Genomic DNA, 12,286 nt, shown 5'->3' on the forward strand with positions numbered 1-12,286 from the left:
CCGACCAATTCCGGTCATGGCCGGTCGATCGGTGCATCTCCCGTTTTTTATGTTAACATTACGGTCACATTTTTGTGCTTTATTACAACTCTCCGTCTTCCCATTTTAACCTCACAACGCAGCATTATGCTTCAGTGGATAATAGTCGAAAGTACTGCCAGTGAGCTGCGTATCAACAGATGAGTTGAGTGAGAGGGAGGGGAGGGGATGCAGTACCACAAGTCGTAGCATGTGGTCCAATCCGAGGGATGTAGTTTAAATACCCAATAAATGTATGGTGTTTTGTATTGATTGCCGTCATTAAATTACAATTTTATATAAAACATTTTTTGGCGTACTTTCAGCTGGCATTTCATACCTGCTTATTTTGACTAAGAATTGTGTAGTAAGTACACAAAATGCATGCAGGTTAGCAGGTCTGTGTTATGTAGAGGCTACAAGAACAACAGTTAAAATGCTTTTTAGCCCTTTGTGCTCATGAGCAAACGACTGAACCCCAAATAATTCAATTAGTCAGTCTGACATTTAATATGAACCAAGAAGAGAAAGAAACCAAGCAATTTGGGTTTTCAACCTAAATCAGATCTGTTTCTGCAAATGTCTTATATTGATCAACAATACAACAACTTTTTGTTAGGTGTCAATTTCTGAAAAATACATAGACGTATCATAGAGGCATTAAAATCAAACCAAATTAGTCTATGGAGGGCGATCTGCCAACTGTTGAGCCTGGATCAAGTTCATCCCTTTCACATTTGGGTGAAGGGGGTAGCTCCAACTCCCACTCTTCTGCTTGGTGTTGAAGGTGGGACAATGTCCTGAATGTCCAGGGGATCAAACAGCAGATAACTGTTACCCTCCCACTCCTTTTTCAGTTTTTTACTGAATGTCTTCCATTTCAACATCCCCCTGGGACCTGGTGACGCACTTTTTTTTCTTGGCCGATGCGGGAGCTGGGGACGGTTTCTTTGGCGCCGTTTGTGGTTCAACTATTGGGGTAAAAAAATAAAAATAAAGAAGAAGCAAATCCTCCAATATTTATTTTACTGGGAAAAGAAGGAAAAAAAATGCACACATACACCCATACATTATACTGTATACATTATACTTACACACTCACATCCTTTGACATTGTATAGAAATGAAGACTTCAAACTTATTTGTTTGAGTTTCATCCTTACCAGTCACGCTGGCCTTTTCCTTCTGCATGTGATGAAGCTGCTTGAGAAGCTTGCGTTTCTTTTTCCCAGACAGAGTGATGTTTGCTCTTTTGCTGGAGCTGAAGAAAAAATGTACAGTAGATGGACCTTATAGTAGGAGAAATGATTAACCAGCCGTGTACTGTTATATTATTATTATAAATTATCCTGAACAAGCAGCTTATCCGCACAGTGGAATGCAAAATGCATAAACATGACACCACTCTTCAAATTTTGAGTAAGATTTTTTTTTGTAAAATAAAACCTGTAACTCCTCTATTGACAACTTTAACTGCTTGGAAACGGTTCCTGTAGACAGCTACAAGTCAAAATTATTTACTTTGGGCCCTGACAAAGGCAACGCTGATGTCCCACTGGAGGAGCCGCCGTAGCAGGATCGGCCCCGCCCTTCTGTGCTCCCTTCACCAGGTGAAAACCCCACTGGCTCATCCATCGTAACCCAGATGGGTTACCTCGTGGATGAGTACGAGGAGGCGGATTCACCCAGAGCATCAATCATCTCCTTGGCGCCAGAGGTTGACGACTGTTCCATGATGGTGGAGGGCATTTTAACAGAAGTGTTAAAATGTTTTGGAAATAAATAGTGTGTAAATAGAGACAAAGGCAGGTTATTAAATATGCCAGTTGCCGATGCTGCATTGGCTCATGTGTTTGACTAATCACTGTACACTTACGTCACTGAAGGTTCCTCTTGCGCTGGGAAGTCCCTGCCTTGAAGTGGGAGCTAAAAAAAAGTCCCTCAAAACGGCATTCTAAGAACTACGATTGTTCCTAGTTCCTAGGTTCTTAGAACTTTGAAAACGTTCCTCCGGTGAAAAAACGACTTCTACGCCCACAGATGAGAACCGCAGACACTCTATGCAGACAGAATCTATGCTGCTAGCAAGGCCCCACACTCTCCCGTCGGCGTGAGATCACAACCGTGTGATTGAATATCAACGCTCACTAGATGAGGCCCATCCATTTTGGGCAGGAAGCAAGAAAGGCACATCGCCTATCTGTAGGGGTGAGGGCAGAAAAAAAAGTTACAAGGATTTTATGGGAAGCATCCCCTGCTTGGAGGCGTCCTCCCTCTCCCTATACTACCCCAATTGGCGTCTCAGGTGCTCACTACTACTATGGCTAGACAGAACACTGAGACGGGATTACGTGCTGCAGTTTGCGATGCCCCACCTCCTTTTCAAGGGATCAGTCAGTGATGCCAAATCCCATGGCAGCGGCTGCCTTATCAGGGGCCACAGCAGCACTAATAAGGAAGGGGGGAAATATCACTCGTTTCACCAGCAAACAGCCAGATCGGCATCTATTCCCACTAATTCTTGGTTCCCAAAAAGATAGGGGGAATTAGACCAATTCTCGATTAACAAGCTCTCAATAAACTGATTGTATAGAGACCGTTTTGCATGCTGACTACACAGGATCTGCCGCGTTACAACATACCAGGGGACTAGATCACTACAGCTGATCTCAAGAATGTGTTTTTTCCATATACCTATCTTACCTATCTATACCTATCTTTGGCTTTATGGGAATAACCTATGAGTACCAGCAGATACCGTTCGGTTATTCCCTAGCCCCACGCATCTTTTCAAAGTGTGTGGATAGAACAATATTCTACCTCTCCTTCAAAGTGGTTTCAGTACTCTATCGAGACGATTTTATTGTGCTGTCTCACTCCTCAGTTGGCAAGAGCGCACACACACACACACACACACACACACACACACACACACACACACACACACACACACACACACACACACACACACACACACACACACACACACACACACACACACACACACACACACACACACACACACACACACACACACTGCTGCCCTCTACGGGTTCTGACGGCAGTGACCATTATGCGTCTGTTGGGGCGGATGTCAGCGGCACATAGAGTAGTGCTGCTGGATTTGCTTCACATGCACCGAGCTGAACCATTTGAGAGACCCCCAGGTTTTGTCCCTCAACGCACCCCTGGGAAGGACGCCCAGTCATGTGACTATCTTCATAGATGCGTCTGACGGGATGGGGGGGGTTGCCAAATCCTCCACCCGAACACATCAATGTGTTGGAACTCAACAAAGTCCTTCTGGTGCTGTCCGCCTCCTTTTTAAGTAACTGCGACATTGTAGTCAGGATAGGCAACTAATCAGCAGCAGCAGCAGCTTACCGACAGGACAGACTGAAGTCGGTGAACCTGCATTGCTCAGTGGCCAGATTGCGGCACTGGGCGCATGTCACTCCGCAGCCTGAAAGCACTGTACTTTCCCGGAATACAGAATGTAGGGGCCAATGTGATGTCCATCGGGGGCCATCAGAGAGTGAATTATGCCCGAACCCAGACATATTTAGACAGATCATGCACCGTTTCGGAGAAGTGCTGGTGGACCTTTTTGCAACCAGGGAGAACACTCAGTTCCCGTTCTGGTTTTCATCACCACCAGGACAAACTGCCACTGGGAGTGAATGCTTTCGCCAACAGTCACTGGACCCGCAAGCTGCTACACGCCTTACCTCCAATCCACCTCCTAGACCGCCTGCTAACTAGAGTGAGGCGAGCGTGCCTTGTTCTAGTAGCCCAGGAGCACATGTCCGTTGCTTGGTTTCCGGAGCTGGTCCAGTGACTGGCGGGCGAACCATACCCAAGGCACAGGAAATGATAAAACAGTGCCCAATTCTCGGTCAGCAACTCATGGCCTGGTACCTGAGAGGTACCAGGCCAGAGTTGTCGAGGCTACCACAACTGGGCTTGTCATCTGCGGTGATTAATACAATACAGAGTGCCAGGGCAACCTCCACCAACACTCACTGGGAAGTGGAGGTGTCTTTCGAACACTGTTGAAGTACAGAATGTCATTCCCACCTCATGCCTGGTGGAGTACATGCTTTCTCATCTCCATTGGTTACTGGACACCTTCCCCTGTTAAGGTGTATGCATTGGCTATTTCTGCCTATCATGAGGGTTTTGGTGAGAAACTGGGGTTTAGCCATCCTTTGATTAAAAGCTACCTACAGGGAGCAAGAGATATCCAACCCCCGTCATGCTCGTTCACCCTGAAAAGGGATCTGGTATGGGTACTGCGCTGTCTCACAGGTGAGCGCTTTGAACCGATTCACACTCCTTTTAAAACAGCTGTCTGCTTGCCCTGACATCTGATAAACTGGGGGGTGGCCGCCCTGTTCGTGCACACAAGCTGCCTTTTTACGAATGGCGATATGAGTAAAGCTAATCCGGATTTTATACCAAAGAACAGGAGCTCCTTTCGTTCTAGGGACATCACGCTTGACTTTTTCTACCCTCTACCGCACACTAATGAGGAAGATAAATGTCTCATTGCTTATGCTCCCGTCATGCTCTGGATACAAGTGTATGGTGCACAGCGACAATGACGAGCCAACTCATCTGTTTGTTTCCCACAGCGGAGCTACTATGGAAAGACCCTTGCCGTAACAGCAGCTTTCTCATTGGTTATGTGACGGCATTACACAAGCCTACACGGAAACGGGTCAAGTTTTGCCACCTGGCATCAAGGCTCACTCTACACACGGAGTAGGGGCATCCACTGCCCTGTTTGGAGATGTGTCCGTGGAAGATTATTTGCATGGCAGCATTATGGGTTTTGTCATGGACACAGCGCCCCTTGTTTAGCCCCTACATGGACTGCATTACACGGATAAGTCTGTGTAACCTGCTTATCCAATATGCAAATGAGGATGACAGTCCCAGCGCATGATTGGTTTAATCGCCGTTACGGATATATTGCACCACTCACCTCAACACTCCCTGTTGAGGTGAGTCACAATGCTATTTTTAACAAGTGGGATACCACGTATGAATACATCGCCATTTCCACTGCTCTGTTATACCTTGGAAGTTATTTTGCCCATCGGTTGGCTGGTTGTACCAGCAGAGCTATTGCCTTGTCTCATGACAGCAGAGTGTAGACTCAACTGGCTTCGCCCTCCACCAATAAGGACGAAGCTAGAGGACAGCGCTTATGTGAAATAGAACAAGTTAGCTTGCTCAAATTTAAGTTCTATGATCGTAGACAAAGCCCTCTAGCTTTTCATGCCCCGCGGTCTTCCTAGGGTAGCTGAAGATCCCCGGGCAGCAGAACGGTGTGCGCACGGCCCTTGGTCGGGGATTGGTACATTCAAAAATTCACAGAAATGCACGCAGTCGCACCAGGGAAGCCAATAAGGACGAAGCTAGAGGGGCTCTGCCTATCATAAAACTTGAGTTAGAGCAAGCTAACGATTGATACCAATACTGCTCATTTAATAACTGATATTCTGTAAAATATAAATCCTGATTTAAAACAGGACTATGTTAGTAGTAGTTACAATTTTAGATTTTCTTTGAAATGTACTTCAGTCAAAAAAAGTACATCAAAATTTGACTTTCCATCATTGTCACAATGCCGCTCTTACTGATGAAAAGAATCCAAGTGATTGCAACCATATATTTGCCATACTTTATCCATCTAAATATCAAAGGAGTTTGTAAAGTTGTTGAGATACCAAGATGATTTTAAGTTCATAAGCTTCATATTTCTGCCACTAGATTTGGCTAGTCCATGGACGTTTACACTGTATTAGAGCTGCACGATATTGGAAAAAACTGAGATTGCAATACTTTATTTTCACACACACACACACACACACACACACACACACACACACACACACACACACACACACACACACACACACACACACACACACACACACACACACACACCCTTGAATAGCTGTTTGGAAAGAATTACTCATTCTTTAATGATTGGGGTGATTATGTAGGGGAGTGTATCTGCATAGAAAATAAAAATCTTTATTCTCTGCACATTTATGTTAATATCAGTAAACTATAAACTGTGACAGGAAGGTTTATTTTTCCCTTCTTTATTAAAATAAATATTAGTCTTTCTTATAAGGAATGATTAACAACAGCAAGTACAAACAAACAATTTGAATAAATGATGGAAAAATATTTGTAAAAAATATGAGAATTATATACAGTATATAAGAATTTAGTAAATTCAAGCCAAACATTCGAGCATTTGCTGCGTGCAGTCAGCCATGGTTCAGGTCAGGATGTAAACAAAGTGTGTGCGCACCCCGATACCGTTTCTCTCGCTTATGTGGCAAATCAGTGGCAGAAGCTTTACCGCAATATTTTAAACCACAGTGCTTTACGTTACCTGTACGTGGGAACGATGTAAAGAAACACGGGGGAACCTGCTGCTCCAGGAAATTACTCATTGGATGGATTACTATCCAATGAGTAATGTCCTACTGCGTCGCACCAACATAAGGTGAGCGAGACAGGAGTGTGACTGAAATATGCAAAAATTAGGAACCGATAAGCAGAATCCAAATGCACTTGTCTTCTTGACGGTTCTTGGAAATTTGGAAAAGAACCCTTAAATCAGAATAAATTATAATATCAGACACTTCTCTTGTAGATTAGTCATGGAAAATGAGAACCGTGCGAGTTTTCCTTTTGTATTAAGCAGCAAAAAAGTTGTAGCATGACGTGTTTGAGTTCATTTGCCTTACTTGAAATTGGATGTCCTGCGATGTAGGATATATACGATATATAGGATATTAACCATATATTGTGCAGCACAGTTTTTTATGTTAGCATCCAGCTAAGCGGACTCATGTGTTTTTAGCAATTCATTTGTGCCCTACTTTGTAATAAGTCCCTAAGTTGTTGTAAATGCATCTTTCATGACTGTTGGCTTATTTCTATTTTTATATAGGGTATACAATTCTCGTGGATTTATTTCTCTGTTAGTTTTACAGTGTTGTCCTGTGGATGAATACAGTATTTTTAATACCTCGGAGGACTGTTAGCCATCTGCTAAACTAGACAGCCACGTTTCGGGAGAGCATAGTGTCTTTGCAACAACTTGGTTCCACTTTATTTTTTTAAATTTCATTTTAATTTCTCGGACGCAACCATGTGGTGCATCTTTGTAACTTGTTTCCACGTGATTTCTTCTTTATTCTATTGCTATTTTATACATCGTTTCGCTGCGTCCCTAGTGGAAACCACTGGTTTAAACCCTTTCTTTATCTGATCTTTCATACAAACATCTGGATTTATTCTTCTCACAAGTAACTACTCACCACAACTGAGTCCTTCAACAAAGGCCAAAATTAATATTGTGCTACTATATGATATTTGTAATGTTAAAGACTTGTCAAAAATATTATTTATTGCGACTTTAAGTGACTGCTTGTGCCGCCAGTGCTCACCTTCTCTTCTTTAAGTGGTGGACAGTGATGAGACCTTCATCAACCACCGCCCCGACAATTTGATTCTTCTTCCTCTTCTGCTTACCGAGAACCCTGCGTCGCTTGAAAAGCTTCCTTCCCAGCTCCTACACAGCAGACAGAATAAATACTTATAAACCACCATCTGCGGCAAAAGGCAACTATCCTCATCAGACGGAATTAATATTTTTATTCAGGATTATACACATTGCATCATGTATCCCTGTTACATATTCATATTACCTTAAAGTTTTGGTTGCAAATGGATGCACTGGAGATACTATTCCACCGAAGAACGTTCGAAAGATATGTTCCAACATTTTGATACTCTGGGCATCAATACGATTGGCTTGGTATTTGGCACAGTGGGGGGAAAAAAAAGAGCTAATTGCAAATCACTTGACAAAAATAAGGACGATCCGAATGTATGATGAATGTTTTGAATGTAGTGTGGATGTCACAAATATCCACTTGGATTCACATGGGCCTCATTCATTTCGTTTTTAATTAACATGAACCATGCCCGATTACTCAATATTGGGAAATTCCCTATGCATGCTCAGAGATACAGAAGTGTAAAAGACGACGGTCATGAAACGCACAGAAAAAGTGAACTGGGAGTTACAAAAAGATAAACATTTTACTACTATATTCTACTACTGAAATAGAAATGATTGCTTCATTTCAAGTTAAAGCTAGAAAATGCCTCCTTTTTCCAAAAGGTATCCTCTGAAGTGATTGATGCAGACCGATAGCCGGTGGGTTCCGAGATTCGGGCTGTAATAACAGTCAGTGGATTCTGTGTCCCCTGAGGTTCGCACTTTTGCTGAATTTCTTCTTCTTTTTAAGGGCATGGATATAAAAGTTGATTTTTTTTTATTTATAAAAGTGATAGAAGGCTGGGTGATGCATGGATATGCACATGGGTGCTCTTCATTCTAAGGGTAATTTCACATTTGATTGATATTTGATTAATATTTAGATATATTGTATATGGATGGCAGGTTTAAGCCTGGTCTCCTAGTTCCCTCTGAAAAGTTTGTGGGAGCGAGTCATCATAAGCCTCAGCCCAGTCGTCTGCGCGAATGCGCCGTGTAGATCGCGCACATTTTTGTACTTTTTTTCGTTTTACTCCACCATCTCCGTCCAAAACTCATCGGAAGTGATCACCTATAACTGTGATGCACTCGTGGATATAAAAAAAATTCCCTGAAAGAACTTTGGGATATTTTATCCACTGACCTAGAGTGGCCGACGGAGATTCTACGCGCCAACATTATCAACAAAGGCAATAGCATCAATGGAGCCGCTGTTTCACGGAAGCGCCGCTGGAGGAAGCACCGCAGTAAGCGATGGGGCATTCAGACCTGAATAAGAATGCGACCTTATCATTCTCTTGTTCTCTGTAAAAAAAAAAAAAAAAAAAAAAAAGAAGAGCAGCCCCCCCCCAGCCATGAGTGTCGACGCCTCCCTTGCCAACAAATTGAACTTATTTTATGCACGGTTTGAGGCTGGTAACAACACTGCTAGCTCGCCGGCTAATTTGAGTTACACCGCTGGGGATGAGCATGCACTCTTCGTGTCTGAGCATGACATTAGGAGGGCTCTGATGCGTGTGAACACCAGGAAAGCTGCGGGCCCAGATGGCATATCTGAAGGCCTGGGTTAACCAGCTAGCCCCTGTGCTAACAAGGATAATCAACACCTCCCTGGCCAAGTCGGTGGTCCCGTCCTGCTTCAAGAGGTCCACAATCGTCCCTGTGCCGAAGAATGCCTCTCCGGCCTGCTTGAATGACTACCGTCCGGTGGCCCTCACTTCAGTGGTCATGAAGTGCTTCAAGAGGCTGAGGCTAAGGATTACTTCTGTGCCTGGCTGCCCCGCATCATTGACCCGCTGCAGTTTGTATACCAGCCGAACAGATCCATGGACGACGGGGTCTCCCAGGTACTGTACAACATGCTCACACACCTGGATGGCCGGAAGAGGGGCTATGTGAGATTGCTGTTCATTGACTACAGTTGAGCTTTCAACACCATAGTCCCCCCACCAGACTGGCTATCAAGCTGCTGGTGCTACGACTGAACATTCCACTGTGTGCCTGGATCTTGGACTTACTCACAGCCAAGCTCCAGGTGGTTAGGGTAGGGAGGCACATGTCCAGCACCCTCACTTAGTTTGCAGGAGTTTGCATGTTCTCCCCGTGCTCACATGGGGTTTCCTCCACCTCACGTCAGTATGGACCCCCACCAAAAACATGCACCCATCATTGTCTGACCAGCAATGGACATTTATCACCGGGTCCCCGGGCGCGTCCACGTATGCTGCCCACTGCTCCTGGCTGTGCCCCCGGAGGAAGGACAAGCCAGGATGGGTCAAAAGCAGAGAATCCATTTCACCGGCCACCATCAAAGCATGTGCATGTGTGTGTGTGTGCAAGCATGTGGTGTGTTGCGTGATAAATAAAGACTTTCTTCTTTCTTTCTTCTCTGAACACAGGATCCCCCCAGGGCTGTGTCCTCAGCCCCCTACTGTACTCCCTGTGCACACATTACTATGTGTCCAGGTCCAGCTCCAACACCATCATCAAGTTTGCTGATGTTTGTCACTCTGGTGTCAGGAAAACAGCCTCCTGTTGAACGTCACCAAAACGAAGGAGCTGATTGTGGACTTGAGGAGAGGATTATAACCAAGGATGCACACACGGTTGATGAGGGTAAGCAGGTTTACGTACCTGGGTGTCCACATCATGGAGGACTTAACATGGACTATACATATGGAGACCCTGGTGAGAAAGGCAATGCAGCATCTATACTACCCCAGGCAGCTGAAGAAATTCAGAGTCTCAGCAAAGATCCTTAAGTCCTTCTACTCTGGAGCAGTGGAGAGCATCCTGACAGGCAACATCACTGCCTGATTTGGGAACTGTACTGCGTAGGACAGGCAGGGCCTCTAGAGGGTGTTGCGTTAGGCTAAACGTAAGAGTGGAACTACCCTCACCCCCTTGCAGGACTTATACACCAGGAGGTGCAGTAGCAGAGCCCACAGGACCATGAAGGATCGTCACCAACCCAACAATGGACTGTTCCAGTTGCTGCGGTTGGGCAAGCAACTCCGCAGTCACGCAGTGAGAACAGAGAGGCAGAGACAAAGTTTCTTCCAGCAAGCCATAAGGACTGTCAATGCTGAACTCACCAAGGGCCCTCACTGAGACACTCACATAGGCCCGACTGCCATACTGTACTGTATGTTGCATACTGTACTGCATACTGTACTGGTTACTGCATACTGTGCTGTATTGCTGTTCTGTTCAGTGTTACTGTAATGGCTGTGTCATACTGTTGTATACTGTACATCTACACACACACTACCTCACTTTATTCACATGCCACGTTACTGCACATATCTTTATATACATCATAGTATATTCTTTTGAATTGTATTCTATTTATACTTTGTATATTACCTTTTTTTTTTACTCTAATTTTCTTGTATTTAATAATTGAATAACGTTTTAGGAAATCAGTTAGTTAATAAGTTAGCTATTGTGTCAGTCAGTACTTATTGTGCATAATTTCCGGGTGCGTTGCAATGTAATTTCACTACATATACGCATGCTTGTATGTATATGTATGCGCCAAATAAAGATCTTAAAAAAATAGTGTTGTATGATTATTAATAGTAATAATAATTATTAATATATATATATATATATACGCTGAATTGTGCTTAAAACAACTGTAGCGCGACGCACTGTTCGTTATGAGGCCCTGCTTGAGCAGAAGTTTATACGATGTTCTGTGAGCCTGCTTCCTGCCCAGTTGGGTGCTATCGATCGGTCGAAGAAAGTGAAGTCATTAATATTAATTTGACTTCGAATCGGATAATAACTAATCAACTTACGGTTTTGGGTCTGTTGATCTTTCCACCTGGAGTACTACCCATGCTTGCCACGTCTAGCTTCTCGCGTGTGAACGTGCGTTAACGGGGACACTTCCGGGTCTTATTCTGATTCGTTGCAACAAACGATGGGGGCGTTTCTCGATGTTGAGCGTAATGCAGTTTTCCGTTAAAACTCGGAAATTTCTCCTTCTGTCTCCGTAGCCCTGGCCCTGTTTGGGAAAACATGGACGCCCACATCAAATTTGTGTTTGTTTGGCAAATTTGTGAATCCCACAAGCATCTGCTTAGGAGCTAAAATTATGGAGTAGTTTGCATCTAGGTTAAACGTATTTACAAACAAAGGGCCAGGTCAGGTTTGGTGGCCTCAGGCCCCGAAATTTTAATGGATTCCGGTCCTTCGCAATTTTCCAAGTACGAGGTCGTATTTTTCCCGAGTTCCGTGTTCGAGGAAATGCAGCACAAGCCTCTCTTAGTTATACGTTGGTGTATTTCTTATATATAGTTATTGACACTGTGTAGTGCATCACGCTTTTGTATTGTAATGCCCTTTCCCTGATGTATGTTGATTGTTTATTAAAATACATAGATACAAATTAAAGCAAAAAATAATAATTATGTCGTCACCCTGTGGTGGTTGTTTATATCTAGAGACAAACAGAATAAGTACGCAATGATTAAAACAAATTCACCACCCTGCAGTTTTTAGTGAGAAAACCAAGGGTTTGACCAGCAGAGACAGTGTTGCACGTTTAAACCGACTGGAAACGTAGACTGTAATATCAGCCACATTCAGAGAAATGTACAAAACCAAGCACATGATTTTATTTTTTTTTTTACATAATTGAAAAAACTCAAAACGGTGGTTGGAATT

The 12,286-nt window shown here is 43.8% G+C and overlaps 1 protein-coding gene across 1 annotated transcript; it reads right to left on the bottom strand.

Annotated features, from left to right (window-relative positions):
* Positions 1–504: 504 nt before the first annotated feature.
* Positions 505–11,503, bottom strand: c4h11orf98 (chromosome 4 C11orf98 homolog). Its single transcript, XM_080022077.1, has 4 exons — positions 11,416–11,503; positions 7,497–7,621; positions 1,182–1,279; positions 505–989 (listed from the first exon to the last, which is right to left on the bottom strand). The coding sequence occupies exons 1-4, from the start codon at positions 11,455–11,457 to the stop codon at positions 880–882; spliced, it is 375 nt and encodes a 124-aa protein (XP_079878203.1). The 5' UTR covers positions 11,458–11,503; the 3' UTR covers positions 505–879.
* Positions 11,504–12,286: the final 783 nt, after the last annotated feature.

The sequence above is a fragment of the Zeus faber genome (genome assembly GCF_960531495.2).
Source record: "Zeus faber genome assembly, chromosome: 21".
Taxonomy (NCBI): Eukaryota; Metazoa; Chordata; class Actinopteri; order Zeiformes; family Zeidae; genus Zeus; species Zeus faber.